The sequence below is a fragment of the Aulonocara stuartgranti genome (genome assembly GCF_965226115.1).
Source record: "Aulonocara stuartgranti genome assembly, chromosome: 16".
NCBI lineage: Eukaryota > Metazoa > Chordata > Actinopteri > Cichliformes > Cichlidae > Aulonocara > Aulonocara stuartgranti.
The window spans coordinates 12,106,915-12,131,169 of record NC_138952.1 but is presented as its reverse complement, the minus strand read 5'-3'; the positions used below and the strand labels follow the sequence as shown (position 1 = coordinate 12,131,169).

The window sequence follows — 24,255 nt, the reverse complement described above, 5'->3', positions numbered from 1 at the left end:
TTGAGCTAGAACTATAAAATTTCAATTAGAAAGTTATGAGGCAGTTTTAGTAAGCGTGACTATCAGTGTGCATCCAGTGTTAGCATACAAATGCATACAGAAACTCACTCCCCACATCTGGGCAGCCTTCTGGTACAATTTACAAAGTAAGCCATATTTTTTTGTAAGATAATTGATAAAAATGCTTCACAAACAACCAACGCTAAAGACGCAATATCTAGTTCAGTGAATGAAATTAGCTTAGGGTATGTCATCAACTTGTGGCCTTGTCGATACACACATTACAGAAAGTTACCTTGCCCAATGCAACTTTAACCCTTATTATAACAGGGTGAGTTATTGAAAAATCTCTGCCTGTAAAGTTGTGAGAAAAAGACAGCCAAAACCATTTATGTATCACAGGATAAACATGTTTATTTATAAAGTCTGGTATTTTAAAATGGGACCATATAGCCTCAAGTGGACATTAGAGGAACAGTTTTCTTTTTTTTTTTTTTAAACCTCATTGTTATCTTCATTTTTCAAGTTGCTGATTGATAAAATCTGATTTTTTTTTTGTACCAGTGGTGGTTCCACACTCTACTCAAGTGGCGATGCTAATCAGTGTTTCTATGACCAAAGGATACAGCTTCAATTGCATTCCTATTTCCCTAAGAAGGTTCTTTAAAAAATAAAATCCTCTGTGCATAGTGTATCTGAAGCTTGGGTTGCATGAATGATGTCGTTATTTATTTATTAGTTTTTTAGAGAGAAATTGTTCGTGTGCAGCTTAAAGACACATATTTATACATATATGTGTGTATTTGTTGTATGTATTGAGATTTGACCCAGATTTGTACACTTTTGTTTTAGGGGTTTAAGATAAAATGTTTCGGAATGGCAGTTCAAACATCATCACTGATCACCTGCTGTGCTAATCCCTTGATTTTGCCACGCATTCTCCTCCTGTGTCTGTGCCCTTTTCTCTCTTTCTCTGTCGGTCGTTCTCTCCATCCATCTGGGTATCACTGATCCATCCAACAGAGTGAAGAAGAGCTGTGGAAATCCCACCTCACCCATCATAGCCCCTTGACTTTCTTTATTTGCATACAAACATATTTCAGCTTGTAGTTAGATGTCAGGGGTTTATAGAAGAATACAGAGTATAATCACGTCTTATATCCTACAGTGATTCAAGATTTATGCTTGGCAAATAGGAGAATGAGATGCATAGATTCTGGAGTCCTGTGGGAGATTTGGTGACAATCTATTGCAAATGATACAGCATTAAAAAAAATCATTGTTCTGCTGGTGTATTTGATAGATTATAGTGCTCTATTGTAAAAATGAGATATTCCTGAGCCAGAACTATCTGCCTTGTTGTGCAGGATATAAGGCTCATGACTATGATTACTAATAAGTCACTGTGTAATTTTTCTAAGCTAAAATAAAGTTGAAATTAATAACTGTTTAAAAATTTTGTAACGTGTGGCTAAATCACAGGCTGCAAGACTAAAAAGGTCGATTGAATCGCGGCAACATTTGGGGTTTGTTGAGGCACGCTTGGCTTCATGACTTCTTGGGTTTATCTGTGAAGAGAAGACATAAAAAAAACCCGACACACAGTTGTTACTAGACTGCAACAGCTTCACAATCACCCCATGAAGGGATTTGTGCAATTTTTTCCGTGTTGCTACCTTAAAGCTGTAAAGCTTGATGTGCTTTATGGCTGCGACTCCCACTGATTGTGCTGAGATCTCATTTCACACATGAACGTCTCTCTCTGCTGTGTGTGTGTCCATACACTCCGTAGTTAGTGCCTTAACATTACACTTCTGCTCGCCCTGGGCTACATCACACAGTGAAGGAAGGGAATGGGATAGACAGATAAATGAAAATGTAGGGGAGAAAGTGGTGCAGGAAACCACTGAAAATGAAAAAGAAGAGAGAGGCCTTTTCCCCCACACTTTTTTCATGCTTAATTCTATTTTAAATCATAATTAAATGCACTTCTGTATGTAGAATATGTTGCACAAGCATGAACTACTTGTGGACAGAAATCTTTAGACTTTTTTTTGTTAATTTAGTGTGATTTTAAATTATTAGTACTGAAAATCTTTGCTTTGCAGCTATATTAAGCCATATTTCTATGCAATCCAGTCTTATCACAATAAGCTTGATTTCACGTTTATTGTAACTAATTACAGTGATGGTAATTAGTTACAATTAACTTGAAATGAATTGCCAAAACAGCAACATCAGAAGTAGAAAAAAATTGCAAATTTGATCCCTAAATATTGAGTTATGGTGCATTCAACTCGTTTGTACCTACAAAGCTGGAGACAGTAAAAGTCGGCCCTCTGGGTGCTTGGAGCTAGATTTATCACCACTGGGGCCCTCTGATGATGAGGCCGTTTAGTGGGGTCCCTGTAGTCCTCTGCTGATTAGCGCCAAACATCTTCCCTAATAACCTAACAAGAACAACGCCTCAGGACCACATGCCGATGCACACAGGCAACTGTGCACATGCACAGATACACATCCACACCTCCGCTGAGATTAAAAAAAAAAAAAGAGCTAAGGGTTACCCATCCTCCTCTTCTTTTCCTCAAAGTCACCGGTCTCTCCTCTGCTCCAGCCATCATTTGGCATCCCTTGCTATTTCTGGGATGAGACCCCCTCCCACCTTATGTCTTCTCCTCCACTCCGTATCGCTGCCCTCCTATGTACTGACACTATGAACAAAATTGAGTTGGTTATGGTTCAAGAGTCCCGCCACCCTACATAAAGTTGGTCTCAACATTAATATGATATAAGACAATATGAATATATGAATACAAACAGGAGAGTATGCGATACCAGTCTTCTGGGGATAAAGAGGAGAGGAATGAAATTGAGAACAGAATTTATGACGCAGTGTTTTAAGCAGTGGGGTTGATGTTATAGACAGAAATCAACTCTGAGGATTGTTTCCCTGTAGTAGTTTACACATTTGTATGTTTTGGTTTTTTGAGTAGTTTATATTTTGTTTATATGTATAACTGAAAAGCATGAAAGGAAGTGCAAAAAATAAAATCAGATAAAAAGTAAAACCCCTGCATTCGAGGATGCAGTCCCCTGATTTGCTAGCTTAGGCTTATCATTGCACAAAAATAAATGTCATTTTATTTAAACTTTACTCACCATTTTTTAGTTTTAATAGGACAGATTGAAGGCTAGGATAAAACACAGCATTCACTGTGTTTAAAATCCTACAACTAGAGACGTTTATGCAACAAAAACAGTGTGGAATTTTTTAAAGCTGACAGTGCAGAGGCAGTGAGAGTCCGACAGTAATGGACCTGCTGTGCACACCCGCGATACTATTCCTACTACACCGAAGCGCCCATATTTCTAATATTTGAGTTCCAGACTCAATTTTAATTTACTAGTTTTTATTCAAGTTTACGAAAGGCTATTTTACGGAGCACAAGTGAATGCAACGCGAGAGTCCCGCCGTGACGTCACGTGGAGCCTTTGAGTCATGTCAGCTGAGGGAGGAACTTCGACAACAGAAAATCAACCAGGAAACAGAGGCTGCCAAACATCCACCGTCTCGGTCTGACGGATAAACGGCGGCGTTAACAACAGGCATCACACAACACATTAGTACAGGATTTATATTTTGTAATTAGGTTTGATACACAGCAGCAACATGGCTTCCCTGTTCAAGAAGAAGACTGTCGACGGTAAGTTTGCTCAGGGTGAAAAGCTAGCTAACTTGTTTTTAGCCCGGTTGGTCGTACAGCTTGTTCTGTTGTTCCCGTGTTAGATGAGACGTCCCAATTTAACTTGTTTTACCTGTTCTGAGTCGAGCTGAGTCACACTGCAGCCCTCGACGCGCTGCTGAACTTAATGTATATATGTAGCTGTTTTACAATGTAACCTTTAAAGAAAAAAATGCGGTGTTAATTGTTACAAGTATCCTCTTGGTTTCTTTCCTTTGAACTTCACCTGTAATCGTTAGAGTTACAGGCTGTGTAAAGGTCTGTGTATACACTCCGTTACACCATGGTTTCCAATGACTTAGAAACGGCAAACATAAGCCTTAGTTGTCATTAAGTGTACATGATATTTTTCCCTGTATGATTACTTTGCGTGTGTCGTAAATACGCCTATAAACTTTAATTTGGTTAACTTACTGTCAGTTTGTATCCTACACACAGACTGAAACTAATGCCTCATTGTGCTGTGACTAAAATGACGTCAGTTTTGTGACAAAGAGTGCAATAAAATTGTGCAATGGAAAGTGAAGCTGTTATCATATGAAGTTAAGTCATTTAAAGTGGGCTATATTCAGTTACAAAAAATGTCAAAATTCTGAATAGCCTTTCAGTCTAAAAAAGTGAGTATTTCCCCCCCAGGCTAGGTAACCACCTCAGAAGGTCAGAATGGAAAATCAGTCAAACTTACATCAAAATTAATGAATCAATTATTCACTCTCGGATACTAATTATATTAACTCCTAGGGCTGGATTTCAAGAGAAAAGGCGGACCGTGCCTCAGCTCTTTGGACCTGAAACTTATTCTTGTGGAGAATTACAAAGAAAAAATTATCAACTTTGTATTTTTGGGTTTAAAAATAGACTCTACTGGTTAAGGCAAATCTTTTCAGAGCACTCCCTGTTTACTCCTCCCATTGTTGTCATTCTAGTTTCACCCATACCGATCATCTGCATACTGTACTCACAGTGCTCTCCTGCCTCCACTCCATTTCAAGGCGCTGTCAGGTCTTCTCAGCCGTCCCCCATCCAGTACATTTCTTTCTTTTCTTTTTGTTTGACATCTTTTGCGCTCTGGACACAGGTTTCTCGTTGATGCCCTGGGTTTGGATGTGGGTCGTAGTTTCTGGTTATTTGGCAAATTTAGTAAAGGGGGGGTGGGTTGATCACCCATATTTGTAGGACGATATCCCTCCCTCTTTGAGACGTTGGCGGCACGTCACCTTATACGTATACAAGCATCGTTCTCTTAAGTGGTCCAGCATATTGACGTATCTCGATCAAGTTTGTGGGTGTTGAACTTTTCAGCAAGAATAAGGTTTTTGGGTTTTTTTGTTTTTTTTTTCTGAAAGTGGTCAATGTTTTTTTTTTTTCTTCCCAAAGTAGGACATTTCCTATTATATAGTAGCTCATGAATATAGACCGGAGTTAGCTATTTAGAAGTTTTCTTCTTTTTTGTTGTTGAGTTTTTTTTTTATAATTCTTTCATTCATTCATTTATTTAATGAATAAATGAATCCAGTGCACATCTGTCTTTCCTGGATGAGGGATCCACCCTTTTCTGTTTTTTCAGAGTTTTTCTTTTTTTGTTTTTCTTTTAGTTTTTCCTCATTGAAGCCTCATTGAGGCTTGAACTCTAAAAATAGAAACCAGTTCAAAGCCCTTTGAGGCAAGTTTGTAATTTTGAGCTATATGAATAAGACTGATTGAGAATTCTTTGATTCATTTATTCATTACTCTATTTATTCTTGATTCTCACCTTTTCTGTTCTTAAGGATTTATTTAGTTTTAGAATTACTAAAAGCTTCCTGCGTTTTAATAACAGAAAAATGGAATGGATAAATCTCAAAACTATATTTAAGTCTTGAAGTAAGGTTATTGTTACACTGATTAACTGGGTCATCCCTCAGTCACACAGATTACTGCCTGACTTCATAGTCATAAATTATGTCACATGATGCCACTTTGTGTTTGTGTGGGTGGTATAGAGCTGACACTGTATTGGCATGAGCTGTCCAAGCATTTCCACAGTTGGCAGTGTCAGCATGCTCTCAGTGTGTTACTGCTCTGAGATATTTCACGTGCATCTGGGCGCAGGGTCAAACATGATTACTATTGAGGCAGTGGCTGGATGTTTGAGATTTCTTCCAATATTTGGCAGCTGCTCGGGAACCATCCTTTCTAATGTTCCAACAGCGTTGATGTTGAACAGAAAGACAAAAAAGATACCACACATGACACATACTGAGGGCATAGGTGAATATAAATAGATTTTCTTTTAGAAAGAAAATATGTTTGTCTTAAATTTTTTTGTTGAACAAAGATCGTTGTAAAATCACACATATTGATAGTCAGTCAGAGAGGGTACGTTTACATTGGAAGTTCAGTGGTTTGAGCCACAGCTGCTCTAGTTTGCATATCTTGCATCCTTAGGGCAAGATACTAAACCCCGAATTGCTACGAGTGCATCAAAAGTGTGTAGGTTATGAGTAAAATGCACCTAATTGCATAGAAAAGGCATAAAATGAGTGCTTAATAAGAGTAGAAAAACACTATATGCTGTATGTTTCATCCAACTTATCAGACATTTTTTTTCTTTTCATTTTGTAAGTCAAAGGATTGTGGGGTGTTGTACCATCACCAAAATTCTCGCTCTCTTAAACCTTTCTAATTCTTTTCTGAAGATATAATCAAGGAGCAGAATAAGGAGCTGCGCGGCACACAGAGGCAGATCACCAGAGACAGAACAGCGCTGGAGAAACAAGAAAAACAACTGGTAGGAAGCATGCAGACAATTAAATATAAAAGCTATGAGGAACAAAACTATGTGCATTCATAGCATTTCTTTTTTTTTTGTAGATTTCTACATATTGCATCAAAGCCCTTTTAGGACCCTCTGATTCCCCAACCGACACAATCCCAGCCCCAGATGCATATTAGATTGTCTTTCTACAATCTATGATTGTGCCTGATTGGCTAATGGGGTTAAATGAATAGACAAGCGATTTGGTGAGGTGGCTCTGCCTCAGGCAAGTGAGCCTATCTCTCATACACTCTCACAGAGTTAAACAATTAGGCTACATTCATCGTCGCACATAATCTAGAAGATGAAAGAAGCTGACTGTGTCCTCTCCTCAGTTGTGTTAAGTAAATATCATACAGGACATAATTACCTCCCTGGGGAACGAACATTCTTATTCTACATTAATGTCTTCCGTTAATTAGTCTCATTTTAAAAGCTTTGTTGCAGATTCTGAATAAAAGATTAAGACAAAAAAATGGAAATGACCTATATCTGCATTTTTTAGCACGATAGAATCTTTTTTTATTTTTAAAATATTTGTGCTGCACAGCATTTGGCCGCCTGAAATGTTACTAACAGCTGGATTGAGGCTCCTTTAGCAGCACACTGTGCATCTGTTGTTCAGAAAAATCTTCAGCACTGGGCCTTGTTAATGCATTAAGGTTCCCATTTGCTAGCATGCAAAGCCCAACAGCCTCACAGTTGTTCCTGCACTATCTATCCATCACAGCCCCACCTCCTCCACCCTACCCTGACAGGCCAGTAAATAAGACATTATAAGCTTCCCGTCAGCATCAGTTCGTCGTACTCGTCTCTCTTTCCCCCGTTAATGCATTCTTAGTCTTTCTTTTTTCTTTCAGATAACACTGCAGCTGACAATATTATTGCCTTTTTTTTGAACTAGGTCTGCTCTTTTCCCCCATGGCATTATTTGAATTGTTTACAAGCAGGGAGATACAGGTTGAACTCAAATGACCTGCTGAAGGTGTGTCTGCATTAGAGAAAGGCACAGATGCATACAGCTGAGCGAGGAAAGCCTTTAGCTTTATCAAACATTAATAATTGATTGTAATTTCCTGAAGAGAATGCTTTCAGCACATGTACGATAACTAAAAGACATATTGGCTGGCTCATCGTAACCTGGAGCTTCTCCGTTGTCTCTCGGGAATCGTGCCCACACACAGGATCCCTGTGGGGCTCGGAGTATTTTTGGCTGTGTACTGAAGCTAAAAGTGTATATGAGTAACAACTGATCTGGATGATTGTGTTTACAAACACAATGGTTTCTCTGGGACTCGGTGGATGTATTTGTTTTATGCATAAATATATATTTTTAATATGAAGAGTATCCCTAAAGTCCAATAAAATGTTTTATTTAGTGTATTATCAATGTGTTCTATATTAAAAATAAAAGCTTCTGAGAGAAATTGCAGGTGCCTAAAAGCTCCGTCTTCCCCGTATTTTCATTTTCCTGAACCTCGGGCTGGCTGTGGTGTTGAAGGTGTCGGGAAATCAGTGGCATTAATTGACATTTCTCAAAACAAAGTAGTTTCCTGGCTTCAGCTAATCTGCAGCATGTTGTTTTAGAAAGGCCATCCCTGAACACTCAATTTTACTCAATTTATATGGGCAAACACAAGCACATCAGCTCTAAATATAATGCTTATTTACAATATTAGGCAGATAACCAGGAGACAATGGTGCATTTCAGCAGCCTCAATCAATTAGTTCCAGATGTGGACAGTATATCTTAATGAGAATTTTTGATTCCCTGTTTTCTGCCAGTTCTTAGAATTTTCTTTTATGTTATGTCTATACTCACGCTTGGTAAATTTGCACATTGACCATGCATACACACACTCATAATGCCAAAAAAAAAAAAGACAGAGGTGAGGAGTCATATCGTATTCTTCTTTCCTTCTCCAGGAAGCAGAGATCAAGAAAATGGCAAAGAGCGGTAACAGGGAGGCTTGTAAGATTCTCGCCAAGCAATTAGTTCAGCTGAGGAAGCAGAAGACCCGGACGTACGCTGTCAGCTCCAAGGTCACCTCCATGTCTACGCAGACAAAGCTCATGAACTCCCAAATGAAGATGGCCGGTGCCATGTCTACCTCAGCCAAGGTAAAATGCTAAACCCTGTCAATCAGTACAGCTCATTTTGAATTAGAAATATGGATACAGTGCAGCATATACAAAGTGAACAAGTCCCTACTTCAACATACTTTGTGCCATTGCTGTTAGACAGTCTGTATGAACAAGGTGTTGCTATCTAATGGAAAAGTTAAATTTGTTTTCCACACAAGCTAAGTTCAGTGTGTACACACATTAATATTCTAGTGTGGCAATTAAAGTATTAATGTGGGGTCTGTTCATGTTTAAAACCCGAGCCTTGTAGCACTGTTGTTAATGAAGTATGAGAGGTACTAATTGGCCAGGAGCGATGTACTGTACAGAGTCACACTGAGCAAACATAGACAGGTCAAATATAATTAGGCTTTAAATTAATGGCGTGTGTTCAAGTTTACGCGAGGCTGTGGCTATGTCACAAAGAATGTGTTAATTATATTCTGTCAGATACACATTTTGTTTAGACACAGACGCACACAGGAAAGTTGCAGCTTTGATGTGTCTTCAGTAGAAAGTGATGCATTCTCCATCACCTTTCTCCTGAGCTTTAGATTTGCATGATTTTGAGAAGCTTGTCAGTTGAGACGTTGATGTATCAGGTATTGTGTCAGACTCAGGTCTGAAAGTAGGCCATGTTTGTGCTGATCTTTCACAGGAAGTTGGTCTGTCTTTAGGACTCGCATAATTCTGTGATGATAAATGATATCAAAGCAAATTTACTTGAGGTTGAGGATCGAATATTTTGTGAAATGTCTAAAGTTTAAAAGGTAAATTACCTCGAATAGTTTGTGCAACTAAAGTTCATGCTATCATGTTGAGCATAATTAGAGGTTTCTACATCGTGAAGAGTGTTATTTCTTGGCAGTAGCACCTAAAAAGATAGATTCTCATACGTTCCTTAAATGTTTGCAGACAATGCAAGCAGTGAATAAAAAGATGGATCCACAGAAGACACTGAAAACCATGCAGGACTTCCAGAAGGAGAACATGAAGATGGGCATGACAGAGGATATGAGTAAGAACACAATGCACTTGGCAAAACAAGTTTGGGAAGATATATGGGAATAGTGTGAGAAGTGATGTGTGCTGCAAAATATGCAGCAAAGGCAAAATATGTTTGTGGGATGTTTTTCAGAAGAAACACTGACGCTTGTTTTTGTTTTTTTTTGTATGCAGCAGCCGTCTTGCTCTAAAGTCCAAACTTGTGACTGGAAATCAATTTGACTGACTTTTCTGTCCTTATCTTCTTCCTTCCTGTCTCACTATCTGTTCAGTCAATGACACTTTGGATGAGATCTTTGAAGAATCTGGAGATGAAGAGGAATCTCAGGACATTGTCAACCAGGTTCTGGATGAGATTGGCATTGAGATCTCAGGGAAGGTAAGAAATTCAAAAACCACATCTCTCCTACATCCATCAACTTTATAGACATCACAATAGCGCATAATGCCCAAGTAGAAAAACAATCTTAACATTTTACCATTTAGTCTCAGATTTAACTGCACATTTTCAGATGTAGATGCACTTAATGGAGCACACAGCCCCTAGCAAGATGAACAATAAATGGTCCACATGGCTTTTACTCTGCTTTTAAAATGTATTCCAGCTGCCACATGGTGGGGCTAGCCCTCAGCTCTTCTAGCTCTGTTCCTTGTTTTTTTCCCTCTTTGTAACTGCCAGGCTGTCCGTCTGCCGTGTGTCTGGCTCCCCCTGGGGTGCTGCATGAGTTATTACCTCACACAAAACAATGCACAAACCGACAAATCTCCCAAAAAAGCCCCCAGCAGGAGTGGCAGTTTTTAAAAAAAAAAAAGCTCATCAGACTGTCTCAGGGTTTTTTGGGTGGGGTTTTTGTTTTGTTTTGTTTTTGTGGGTTTTTTTGGGAGGGATAGAGACACACAGGATGCTCTTTAAAAAGTAAAAGTAATCCAACGGCTTCATAAAATAACAAGATTCACAAACTACGGTAGTTTGGAAAATCTACCATAATAAAATAATCATCCATATGTTACTTCTATTGTTACTGGGATAATTATGTGTCTACTGATAGTAAGTAGTCAGCTGGGAAGCTAACAAAGGCTGTGAATAGTTTCAGTTTTTTTCTGCAAATAAAAAGTAACCGGCATAAAATTAATCATGCCTTTTGGTGTCGAGTACCAGATTGTTTCAGCATCTTTTATAGGATGCAGTAATTGATCTTTAACAAACCCAAACAACTGCACTTTTTATGTAAAGTAAACTTTACAGTTAATTGACAAAATTGTGACTCAGTTTGAACAGTTTTTTTTTTTTTTCTTTGTTTTTGAGTGTCAGCAAGCAGCTGTACATCGTAGACGGTCTCGAAACAAGTAGCAGCTCTGCGATTGAACGTGTGTATTTTGAAGTTGATGTGGCTGCTAATGGGGTTTTCTACCCATGTGTGATTCCAGATGGTGAAAGCTCCAGCTGCAGGAAAAAGTGTCCCCGGTGCTGCTGCCTCCTCCAAAGCCACCATCTCTGACGACGAGATTGAAAGACAGCTCCGAGCTCTGGGAGTCGACTAGGTTTCGTCTTCGTATTAATGTTCAAATTGTTAGAAACACTGGTTTTGTCATGGTTCGAGCGTACACACTCACACACTTACACACACGCACACACATACACATACGTTTATTAACACATACATATTGTCACATTCGCCTTAGAGATCATTATGGCAGAACATGTGATCTATTTATGTGAAAATAATATTTATTACAACATCGAAGAGGCCACATCACAAAGGTGGACCAGCAGTTGATGTTTCACCTGAAAAACTGATTACGCTGTTGTTTACCACCCATCTGTCTTTATAAGGGCTACAAGTGTATGAGATCTTGGAATTGGCTTTTCCCTTCTGGTGTTTTGGTCAATCTTGAATTAGTCCTATAATCTCGGTCTGCTTTTATACGATTGAAGAAGGATGGTCTTTCTTCAGGAAGTTTTAATGAATAAAACATGGTAATTAAAAAGCAGCTTTGGGGATGTCAATAAGCAGATGGAACTTGTATTTTTTTCCAACTCAGACTATTAAAACCAATTGAATCCACTTTCTCTGAGGCAAACTTTCCATTTTAAGGCATTCTTTTGTCAAATTTGCAATGTTTTATGGATAAAATGCCTCTGTTTGATTTCTTTCTCATCCTGAGATATTCGAGATAAGACAGACACTTAATCATGCTAACTAGCTAAATCATTACCAAGATTTTTTAGGTTTGCCACCATAGGTACTGCAGACAGACATATGCATGTGAAACATGTAACTAATATCTTCGGGCTGGGGTCAGGCTTTCAATTTACGTGCATGAAATGAAAAGACAAATTGATCCGAGAGCAAACTGGCTAGCATTTTTGTGATATTGTACAGATTATAAAATTAAATAAAGTTGAGATTAAAAACACAATTTAGGGCTAATGAAAGACTGGCATGTCAAAGAGATTTCAATCCATAATTAAAGCCAGAGGCTTCTGGGTTGACGTTTGATTTACACAGAGATCGTAAGGTGGTACTGATCCTGCAGTCCCTCTACTCTTTCAGCTGCTGTGCAGTTGCTGTCATTTGTTTTTTTTTTGTTTTTAAGCTGCCTCACTCACAGAAACACAGACACTAAAGGAACGAAATGATGGAAACGTTTGCTAATATAACACTGTGATTGAGGAGATTTCTTCTCTTCTCCAGCTGAAGCAGGTTTTTCCTTTACAGTAATTTGTCAGCGTCAGCCGTTCCAGGCTTCGTGACAGTGACAGCCATATCTGCTCAACGTTTTATCTGTTTGTGCCCCCTCGTTTAGACTCCCTTTGCCAAAATAAACCGAATAAGATTCATTCTTGCGTATGTCTGAAATCGACAAGTCATAATTCTTTGAATTTTTGTCAAAAAAATTTGTTCCTTAACCTTACACCAATCTGTTGTGATTGAGAACAGAATCAGTTAACAGACATTTTTTGAGTGCAGTTCTACAATAGGATATTACCATGCATTTTGTGTATGTATACTCATTTTGTTTCCTTCTTATTGTAAAGTGTAAAGGGTGTATGGCTTTTATAAGGAATAAAGTTTCCTCAGGTATGATCGGATCTTTTTTCATTTTCAGTCTCCACTTTATCCCCCCCCCCCCCCTTCTTTTTCATTAAAGTTGTATTCAAGGTTTTTTAAGGCTTCGCTTCAAACCGAGCAACACAAAGAGGTATATATCTTTTTTGCTGTCTTTAAAGACAGACATCAGTTTCCATTCATTTCCATATAAATGACAGACTCAGACAATAGTTTGCTGAAATTCTTTTTTTTTTTTAAAACCCCCCCCCCCCCCCCCAAACGGAGAACAGTTTAAAAAAAAAAAGTGCATGGTAATGCAATATAAGTGCATTATCAGGCAATGAAAAGTAACTTATTATTTTGGAGCCAAATAAATTTTGACTGTTAAATGATGCATGATGATCCATCTGATGAAGAGTTGAATAGAGTATCAAACAGAAGCGCAAACACACCGACACATAACACATGCATATATTTTAGCCACGTTTATGGATTTACTTATATAAAAATTACATGGTACCCATTCAGCTCTCTGAATACATGAACTGTGGGGGGAAAAGGAGTAGATATGAGAAAAACTTTAAGGCTAAATGCATCTGGACGACTGCCTTCAGAAGCTTCTTAGTAGTTTTATAGTAAGCATGCTGTGCCTGTAACTTTGCTGTGTAGACACTCAGAGGAGTGACAGCAGTCGGTGTGACCCTGCAGCATTTATTTCCCCTGGCAGCGCTCCCGTTATACAGCCTTACATTAGTCACAGTGAAAACCACTCATTTCTGAATTTAAGTGTCTTGTATGTTTATTTATGAATCTCCAGTGAGACATTCACAACATAATATTATGTAGTACTACAGTAAAAATGAGAGACGGCACTCGTACTGTAGTTATGAATTGTGGGTTACTGCTTGCTACATATGCAGTGAATTGACTGAGCTTTGAGTGCCTGGGAACTGAAAGGAGCAATTTGATAAAGAAAAGGGCAGATATTTGCCATATTTTTATATTTTCAGTATAATAAACACCCTTTAAATCAGTCTGTTGCCAGTCCTATATCACATTTTCTAGTTTTTTTTTTTACAATAATTATTGGCTTCTGATGCAAATTTAAAAGAATAAAAACATCCTTATACTTTTAGGTGCTTTCTTCTTCTTACGAAAGGCGTGGCGTTTCCGTTTCTTTCCCATCAGTCACCTCAACCAGGTCAGAGTTGTGACTGGCTGGTGTTCTTCTTTGTATGACACTTTATCAAGGCAGCAACGACAAAAGCAAAAACATCAACATCTATCTTACATCAGGGAAACAGAAGACTGCATATCCATTTGCTGTCAAAAAGTTTCCTATGTCCCTGGCTTCATCCCATAAATCACAGAGCTTGTGCAGAGTAAAGTAGCCTGACATAATAAATTAGCTCTCAAATAAATAGGTTGTTGTAAAGTTTTTAAATATATTACTGTTTTGACTGCAACTACATTCATTTGGCTAAAGCATTTTTCTTAAGACTGACAGCTAATAAAAAAAAGGGACATAAAGGCACCAAAAAATACACAAACACAACTACAACAGGGAGTTCTGTGGTTAAATATAGATGTAAATGTAGAACACTTCATTTCATCAACAATAAAACTTCTTTTTGTAGGAAAAAAAGGACAAAATCAATAATGGTATTGCTTTCTTTCAGAAAGGTACAGAGCTGATCTTTATGAGCACTTGTCTGTACTCTGATGCTGATGTATTAAATGAGATTTGGTTTGTGTGGTTAATATACTTTCAGCAGTTGTATAGCAAACAAGGCACAGCCAATATTCAGTACATTTAAATGTCAAGACTGGCAGGTGCAGCATCAAGACAGCAGTTCATATGCAGTTATTGAAAACCTTTTATCTTCACAGTTTCAACTTCAAACAACAAGGAAATAATGGCCGGGCTGCTCTTTGACATTTATGTCTCCTGTTTAAAATTGCAATTTTAAATAAAAACAGACATTTATATATTACATTCAGAAAATCTAACAGAGAGACATATCTGTGCAAAGACAACAGACAAAGATAAACTTTTTATGGCAAACTTGGTCTTATATAAATTCTCTTGTCAGTATTAAGTCAGTGAAGCAGCCGCTTAACACTGGGCAAAAGAAGCTTTATCTGTTTTCAGCAGGGTAAAATTCTCCTGTGGCATTTGGAATAATTGCTATTGGACATGTCAGATTTGAAAAGAGCACATTTTTAACCACGGTCACAAACGAGCCTCTCTCACATTGAACCTCGAATTATGTCATTGCTCTTTGCGTTTTACTCATCTGTGCTATGCAGTTCGGACTGATTTTGGTCAAACACGAGCTGAGGTTAAGGCTGGTTTTAACACGTTTTTCCCTTTGGCGTCGGTTGCAGAACCAAACTCTGACCACTTCCTTCTCCAGATGGAGGCTTTTGGCTATCCGGGCTATTTCCTGAGAGGATGGCTTACTTTTCTCCACAAAGCTGTGCTCAAGGGCCTCCTTAGCTCCAAGGCTACAGAGTGAAACAAGGGAGAGGGGGAATAAAAAAAAAGATTATGAGTTCACTTGGTAAATGGCATATTTTGTACGTTTGATCTTTACAGTACACACCTGATAGTTGTTCTCCTTTTTCTCTTCCGTTCATTCATTCCTATTTTGTCATTGTACAAAGCTGCAAGAAACAACAGTAGGTTCTGTAAGGACATAAGGATACATCTTTCTGGCTGATTGCTAGTGTAACCCATAACTTTCCCTAGACTGATTTAGCGTGTCACCACATCAAATATCATTATATGACCTTGGTCATAAAATAAATCTGGTGTTGAGGAGGCCACTAATATGACAGAAAAACACTTCTTTGACACACACGGTGCATCTGTTTATTTGAAATTCTTTTTCTTTGTTGTAATCTGGAAAGTTGTAGCTCTTTACACCTAAGTAATCAGATAAAATGTGAGACTAAAAAATCAATCTGATGTATGCATCATGTGATGAGCATTACAAGCGATTCGTTTGAAAAGGATGTAAGACTAAAAGTGTTGGCAAACACTGTCCAAGATGAGGCACAACTAATTAGATCTTAGTAATCACCCAAGAAAGCATTACTTTCAAATATTTTTTTTAAGAGACATTAAAAGAGACTGAATCCGAAGGATACATTTTACCTTGCTGAATAGATAAACGCTACCCTCAAATAAATACTCTCAAAGGGTTGTGAGTTGAGTGGATACGTGTGACTCACCACCCGCCAGCTCAGCTTCATCAAGCCATTTAGCCAGAATGGCCTTGAGTTTGCAGGCGTTCTTAAAGCTCAGCTGCAAATTTTCAAAACGGCAGATCGTGGTCTGGCTGAACTCTGAACCATGCACGGCAGCGAGCGCCTCCCCTACATTAGTCTGAGTGTACCCTGCGGGTCAAAATGAAACAGAAATACTTTATAAAATACACGCAGCACAGAGGAGTAGAGGAGTGGGAAAAAAAGATAAAACCATCTGTAGTGAAGCGTCTCATTGCTGCAGCTGAACAGTGAGATAAATTTGTATTAATCATACCGAGTTTGATCCTCCGTATTTTGAAGTCATTTGCAAACATCTCCAACTCTCGTATCTGCGGTGAATCCATGGCAGGCGCGTCCTCTGGGTCCCGCATACTCTTCCTTTGGCCGTCACTTTTTATCTCTCCGCTTGGGCCCCCTGGGGCCTCATCAGTTGAAAGAAGGGCCGAGGGCAGTGAAGAGAAACCGTGGCTTAATGCACAAGAGCCGCTGCTTAGGCCATGATCCGGAAACTTGTACAAGCAAGAAGTAAGAGATCCTAGCAAAACAGAGAGTGACAGAGAGCAGAAAGAGAGGGGAAATTTGTTGGTAGGGAACAACGGAACAGCTGGGATGTGGAAATTAATATTTTAATGTGAGTTTTTTTTCAATCTTTTTGCTACGATAGACAATATTGGATAACAGTAACTCTTTGAAAAAATGAAGGTTTAAATGTAATCAGAACATTTTCCTTCTATAAATAAAAAGTCTTCATAGTGTGAAGCACCGTGTAGATCATGTATAACTTTACCTCTCCAGTGAAACATCATTGAAGTTGCCCTTATTAGTACATCTGCAGACTGGCAGGCGCAAACAGTTTTATGTCAGTGCATATTTGTGGTGTATGGAATAAAAGTAAAGGTTTCTTTTTGAAGTCCCACACTTGGTTGGTATGATGACACCTGAGCCAGTTCCATTTACTGATAAAAGCTGTAAGATTTAAAAAAAAGAAGGAAAAAAACCCTCCTATGTGACATGAGTGCTTAAATAAGCGAATGTGTTTTCAGGGGCTTGGTGAATAGATATTCTTTTAACTGTCACTTAAAACAATAAATTGCAGTGTAGCCATAATTTAATGAACTCGTCTTTCCGCAGTCCCCTCGTCCTTGGCTTTGGTGTTGCGGCACGAAGCCGGCTTTCCTTCATATACCTTTTTTAAAGGCTCGCTGCTCAGCTGTGAGCAAACATCTCACAACCATCTGACAAGAGGTTTGTATTTACTTGTGTTACAATTTTCAAGATGATTCATTATTGCTACAGGTGGCTGTTAGTGTTAAGTGGTAAGCTGGAGTGGAGCTCTTGCTGCTAATCACTAATGACAGATTAATGACAGATGACTGCCACGGTACCTCATGGGTGGATGACTAATTGTAATTTCTAATGTGATTCTGTCCTTTGCGTCACAAATCTGCACAGCTGCAGAGAAAAGAAAACAACCACTAATTAACAGCACTAAAAATATGTCAGTCTGCGTGTCGCATTTAGCATCCAAGAGGAGACGTTAAGCGAGTTAGGCATGTGCAAAACAGGACTGTCTTCGCTCATGAGGGACACCGTTTTCCTTAACTGCTATCCATATTGCTGGTAATGTAAGTGAGTAATGCAACACTCCCCTCTTGTGTTACTGCAGTTGTAGTGCAAACTATATATAACTATTTTTAGACAATAATAGGATCTAATATAATAAAGGTCAGTTGGTAAGTCTCAGTTAGTTAGTTTATAATATCTGTACCCTTAGTATCCTTTTTCTTTTCACATAAACTAAATGGTAAAATATTTCTTGACAGTGAACATTCACTCGGCTGACGATTTATTGGGTACACTTAAGTGTCTAATACATCCTTGCAACAAACCCTTGGCTTTGTGAAGAGTACCGTTTCGCTTTGGTTTAAACTGTTTCAGAGGTGCTGATTTAAATTTTTGGTCTTTTTGGTGTTATTGCATGCCAAATATGTTTTGTTGCGGAAGCTAGGTAAGCATGGTATTTTCAGTATTTTTACCTACTCCATTAATATTACCCAAGGTAGGCTAAAATGATTTATTAATGTGAAATTGAATCTCAGTCAATAAACATATTTGTGATCCTTTGGCTAAACTTTTCGTCAACTTTGAGCAACACTTCTTCTCTTTTTCTGCTCATCCAGTAAGGATGAGCTGCCGCTACTTTCCAAAGCAGCACATAGCAACATCTTTTCTTTTTAAACCTGACGTGACACACTGAAACAAAAGCTTCTACAGAAACTCGGATTTTAGCTCAGCTAAAATGTTGCCTGACAACAGCAGTGGTTGAGCCATTTTGGACTAGATAGAATTCACTAACCGAAATACTGACAACAGTTACAGCTGTCACGAGCCCTGTGCATGAAGTGGTGGCGAAAATAACAGCACCATCGACCCATTGCATTGTTCAGCTGGATCTATAAATCAGCTGGAGAGCAGTATGGCAGATTCTTCTCCAAAACTGTATGCATCAGTGATCTTCTCTTGTACCGAAGGTGTCAGGCAGAGGTTGGAGTTCCTCTCTCTGTTGAAATTGCTTCTTTAGGCTGCATGTACAGTATGTGTCTGCATTTGTAGCTGTAGCCTTTAGATTTCAGAGCTTTTTCCACCTAACTGCAGACGCCTCTTAAAATCAACATCCCAAAAGTGAGTGCTCCGTGTGCAGTATGCACCTTGCAGTTGTTTAGCATAGGTAAGAGGGCGTTTGGGGCTAATACTATATCCCTGAGAACAACAACAGTTTTTGGATTATTCAGCTGGAGGCATCCTGTTTTTCCCACTGAGCTGGCAAAAGGGAGAGGAATCTTCGTTGTCTCGCCCTGATGTATGCACTGATGTTCTCTGGGGAGCTTACATGCAGCTATGCTGCAGTGAACACAGCCGTTGTTTGTGTGGCAGGGAGGCAGACTGGGCAGCAAGCCCTGGTCCTTGCACATGTGGGCTTACTGACTTTGTGAAAGCACCTCACAAGCCTTTGTGTACATGGCCTTGGACCTCCCAGCAGCTATACATGTGCACCATCCAAAAAGCTTCAACAGATTTAAGCTAAATGTGGACAGAAAGCAAACAAACACTGATTTGATGCTGTATTAAAAGCTGCTTCAACAATGTTTTGTAGTCTGAACAAGCTGGAATCCCAGAGTTGCCTTTTAGTCAAACGCAATATAATAAAGTTATGTCTTGGAAAACAGTTAACCGTTTACACATCTAGCGTATAGTGACCAACCTTACCTTCTGAAGCTCTATTTTAGTGCTCTATTCGCTTTTATTTCATGTCTCTTTTGATTTAAAACCAGCTGCAGTGAGGGAATTCTGGGACTTTAGTTTTTAAATGTGCTATTTGCTGCTGGGCAGGGGGTGTACTGTGGGTGTACCAGAGTGCTGTTGCTGAAAAATGTCACCATTTGCAGCTGAACACGAGGTTGATGAGACGAAAGAGACCAACTGAGGGTAACTGCAGAGTTGATAAATCACCGTGGGTTTGTAGGGCAGCACCTTTCACATCACACTTATTTGATCCACTGTTAATATAAAAATGGATTAATGCAGCTTTAAAAAATGAAAGAGGGTGTCCTTCTGCTGTCGAATGCTTTCAGCTAGTCTCATTTTATGATTCAGACGGATTTTTTACCATCAGTTTCACCGCACACATGAGATTTTTTTTTTCCTGTCTCTGCCTGGCATTGCATTGCTCTTTTCAAGCGATACAGCCTCCCTTTTTTATCATCCCACATAATTTATGTCACCTCATGTCAGTCTTGTCAAACATTGCTGTCAGAAGCTTGACACCAGTCTCAGGCAAGCTTACAGCTGTACTTTTTAAGCTGTCAGTCAGACATTTGATCATTCAGCAGTTGAGGAACAGACATCATTAAGGTGACAAATTACCTCCTGGTGGTAATAAGTGTGGGCACTTGCTGTTTAATTAATCCTAATGTACATCAGTGCAGTCTTTGACACCATAGTTCATATAATTTTTGTCAGGCCGTTTGCAGAAGTGGGCCGATGTCACCGGGTCTCTGCCCAGGTGATTAAAATCCAAACAGAGAAGTCTGTAAAAAGAAACTTCTTTATTTCTTCAGCAAAACTCTTGGGTTCATTTAGGGTTGAGTTCTTTTTTTTGTACTCTCACATGGTTATATGATATAGAATAATTCAGTTATACTTTGTCTAACTAAAAAAAATGGATCAAATCTGATATGCTTCTCTCTTTTTATCGGCTTAAGACTTTGAAGGGTTGTTTATGTTCTTTTTGTTTCTGTGTCCTTTTTCATTATTTCATATTATTCAAAAGAATCAGCATGCAGGACCTAAAGTCTGAAAGAGTGAAACTTTGATAAGGTGTCATGTTTCTTGAGGTCTGTGCTCATGTCTGGAATACAGAAACGGCAGAACTCTTTAAAATCTGGTTGGTTTACAATATCAGTTTGGCATGTTTTATATGATAAAATGATACAAACTAATAAAGGCTATAAGAACAGTATGCATTAAGGGAAATAGTGTTTTTTTTTGTTAAAGATAACTGCTATTAACTACAGTTATTAATTACATTCATGAAAAATGGCAGTTTTTCTGAAGTTTAATCACGACTAATTCGATTCCCATCCACCACAATTGTAGCAACAATCGTGACAGTGTGCAACTCCCACTCCTGACAGCAGGACAGGGAATTGGGGAGTAATCTTTGACAGTTACACTTAACAAGTGCTCTAAAAAGCTCAAGTAAGTGCGCTAAAGAGTCCACGCGAGATAATCAAGGTTGAAATTGATTTTAACTGGCAGCAGATTTAAAATTAAATGGAACATAAACACATTTTCTGCTCAATTTACTGTGTTTAACTACAGGCAAGTAGAGGGAAGGAGCAAGCGAGCGTGTGTGTGTGTGTCTGATCTTTACCTTGCAATGCATTTGCACCGCTCACCATGTTAGGGTGAGGGACACCACAGGTCTGCAAGATACGAGTCTGAGAAATACTGGCAGAGAGCATCTCCTGTGCTGCAGAGAGAGAGAGAGAGACAGAGGCCTTTATTATCGACACCACCATCGCAATTACTGTATAGTGTAATTGTCACTGCCTGCACTATACTCATCATCATCTAAACCTCTATGATAGCCATCGCTGTTAGTGTGACATTGTAATTTCAGCCTTGCTATAATCAGCATGAGTCCTGCTTTTCAGTGTCACCCTTCAATACGACAGCTGACTTTTTCCTTCAGAAACTTGCCTAAAAGTCTCGACTCTGCCGATTTATCCGCACCTGACACTTTGTGAACTTGTCTTCAGTTAGCCACACCTGTCGTTTCTAAATGCATGGCAGCACTTTCAGTTTGCAGATCGTGACTACATAATGCCCACACATGACTGAAACAGAATAATTTTGCAAATTTGAGGCTCGATTTCAGTGCTTCCAAAACCTGGCATAGTTAGAATCGATTGTCCTTGTCCTCATCATCATAACCAACAGCACAGATCAATACTGCTCCCTCCCCCATGAGTCTTCATCAGCTTCAGTTTTTTTGTTTTTAATGTTGGCTTTGGAAATGCTGCAAAATAACATTTCCACCAGAAACAAATGTGAATCTAGTGCTGTAAAAATGATGAGATATCATTAAAGAGAATGCTACAATTTATCTTCAACCCCAAACCCACACAGTATAAAACGGAGAGATGAAGAGTAAAAGTCAAGGTTATATTAAATATCATATATTAAACACAGGCCATCCACTATTTGATAAAGCTGGTGCTTAAGACATACAAAACACACTGATAGATTTTATTGACCAACTCAACTCGTGGTTTGCCTTTTTAGTTTTCACAAATTTTTCTTCCCTAGCATCATCTCTGCTTACCTGCCATCATGCCATAGGTGGCCTGCTGGTTTGTGTAGTGACAGGGGGTGACTGGATAATGTAAGCTTGCGGGGGTGTTGCTGAGAGCATTGCCCAGGGAGGAAGTCGGGAGGTGCATGTGGGAACGCTTGGAGGGCTGACCCAGGGACAGCCCAGATGACACTGACAGAGACAAACAAAGACATTTTTTAAGTCAGGATCTGATCCGTGTGCAGTTCAATTTTAAAGCATTCCCAGACAAGTAAAGCATCTTTCTTTAACATCTTTAAGTTTGATTTCATATCAAGTGGAAGCATTTTAATGACTTGCCTACTGCAGGATGTGCACTGACTAGATGTGCACTGACAACCCTCATCACATCACATATGGAGTCAGTAGCTTTGGTTAGTTTTCAGTGAGTTCTTTTCTTTCCTTTCTTTCCTTTAATTAGACACTAAAAGGAAATCACTTACTATTAGATGCTGATAAAATAACCTTGCATAACTTTCTAAAGCACAAACTTAAATGAGTCTGTTAGGAAGAGTGGCAGAACAAAGAACACACATCAGTGCTAACTTTTCTTTAAAACTACTGCTTTACGTGCTGCTGTGATTCTAAGTGTGAGGGGGCTTGTTGTTTGTCTTCTCTAGCTGCTTTTCTTGTCTGTCCTTGCCACTTGTTGTAGCAGATGGCTCCCCTCCTTGAGTCTGGTGCTGCCCAGGGGTTCTTGTTGTTCCTGTTGGGGACTTTTTCCTTTTCTTTTTCCTTCCCACTGTAGCCAAGTACTCACTCAAAGGGATTTGTTGGGTTTCTCTCTGTATTGTTGTGAAGTGATTATTTTACAATACGGAGCACCCTGAAATGACTTTTATTGTGAACCTGCACTCCATAAATAAAACCGAATTAAATGAAGTGTATTTAAAAAAATCAAAAATAGTATTGCCTTCTAATTAAATAATTATTCATGTGTTCTGCTTCTTATGCAGTTTGGAGTTCACTCCAAGCTTTAATGAATGCTTAGTGGTATTATTAGGATGCGCTCTTGAAGTCGGTCTCGCACATAAACAATAACACTGTACAACTGAGAAGAATCAAAGCCTTGTTTATGAGTTTTCCTCCTCCTGTTATGGCTGGGTTTTATTAGCATTCTGTGACCATATTTCAAGTCATTCATAGACACACTAGAAGACAAGGCAGGTCAATGTGTTTTGGAGCAACGGCCTCAAAATCTCACAAGTACTTGGCAGAAAAATAAATAAATATTTTTTCAAAATATGTTTACTCTGCTGTTATCTAAATGGTTGAATCGTGTCTTGCATGATCTAATCTTGTCTATTCTTAGCTATAACCGTCAGGAGGTTTTAAGACCCCTGGAAGTTTTCTCCACAACACTTCATCGTGGAAAAAAAAAGAATACCTTGGGGAGTTTATCATACTGATAACATATCCTCAAAGCAATTATCCACTGAGTAGAGACAGCTGGGCCAAACTATGTAGCTGATTAGATACATTTACATAATTTGGATTAGATTTGAATAAATGTATTTTTTAATTCAATCCGTTTTGCCTGTCGCCTAGACGCAGCCTTATCGGGGCACAGTTGTGTTCTGCGCCTTGATAAGGGTGATCTATGCTACGACTGCACACAGTTAGGTCATCTCTACATTTCTATGCATACATAATCTGTCACAAATGAACCCTTCCAGGATTTGTTCATGTACAGTTTCATCGCAGTGGAGAATGCCACAATACTGAATCTTCCCTTAAAAGACTCTAACAGGCCTCTCTGGTGGCCCATCTTCCTAAAGCACAGATTAAGTTTTATGACATGATGATGATAGTTTAAATCAATGAGACACACACACACAAAAAAAACAATTTTCCACTTTGCAAAACAAACAACGAAAACAATTATAACAAGTTTTACAAGATAACTGAATACGTTTGCTTTACCTGCAGCGACCATGCTTTGAGCATGGGACGTGGTTGGCAGGCAGTCGGTGGTAGAGCCATGGTGCATAATGATAGGCAGGGGTGAATCTCCCGTCAGTGAGGCGAAGGAGTCACTACCAAATGCCTGACAGGCCATTTTCAACACAGCTCATCGATTGGTTTCTTGTCTTCGCTTCTCTGTCTCTTGCCTATTTTGCCCTATTTCCCATGTTGCTTTGCTTGCCCTTTGCCTTCTCTATTTGTTTCCTTACCTTCCTCTCGTGTGACTTGTTATGGATACCTTGTCTTGCCTTCTGCCTTTCGTCTTGTCTTCTTTGGCCTTCTGTAGTTCTGCTTTGTCTTTTTCTAGCTGCGTTCTAGTCTTCTTTCACTTCATGTATCGCCTCCTTGTTTTTTCCTCTTTCACTCGGGCTCATTCAAGCATACTTCTTCCCTGAG

General features: G+C 39.0%; 2 protein-coding genes across 2 annotated transcripts; one reads left to right on the top strand and one right to left on the bottom strand.

Moving 5' to 3' along the window:
* The first annotated feature begins 3,481 nt into the window (after positions 1-3,481).
* Positions 3,482-12,766, top strand: chmp2ba (charged multivesicular body protein 2Ba). The gene is made up of 6 exons (XM_082507776.1): positions 3,482-3,707; positions 6,425-6,516; positions 8,470-8,664; positions 9,583-9,685; positions 9,945-10,051; positions 11,101-12,766. The coding sequence occupies exons 1-6, from the start codon at positions 3,674-3,676 to the stop codon at positions 11,212-11,214; spliced, it is 645 nt and encodes a 214-aa protein (XP_082363902.1). The 5' UTR covers positions 3,482-3,673; the 3' UTR covers positions 11,215-12,766.
* A 2,226-nt stretch (positions 12,767-14,992) lies between these two features.
* pou1f1 (POU class 1 homeobox 1) lies at positions 14,993-23,953 on the bottom strand (the record flags this gene model as incomplete). Its single annotated transcript, XM_082508934.1, has 7 exons — positions 14,993-15,233; positions 15,332-15,392; positions 15,963-16,127; positions 16,273-16,533; positions 20,932-21,030; positions 21,886-22,047; positions 23,818-23,953. The coding sequence occupies 7 exons, from the start codon at positions 23,951-23,953 to the stop codon at positions 14,993-14,995; spliced, it is 1,125 nt and encodes a 374-aa protein (XP_082365060.1).
* Positions 23,954-24,255: the final 302 nt, after the last annotated feature.

Coding starts and splice junctions, on each gene's coding strand:
- chmp2ba (XM_082507776.1), top strand. CDS start 3,674: ATGGCTTCCCTGTTCAAGAAGAAGACTGTCGACG. Junction 3,708..6,424: donor CAAGAAGAAGACTGTCGACG/GTAAGTTTGCTC, acceptor TCTTTTCTGAAG/ATATAATCAAGGAGCAGAAT. Junction 9,686..9,944: donor GGGCATGACAGAGGATATGA/GTAAGAACACAA, acceptor CTATCTGTTCAG/TCAATGACACTTTGGATGAG.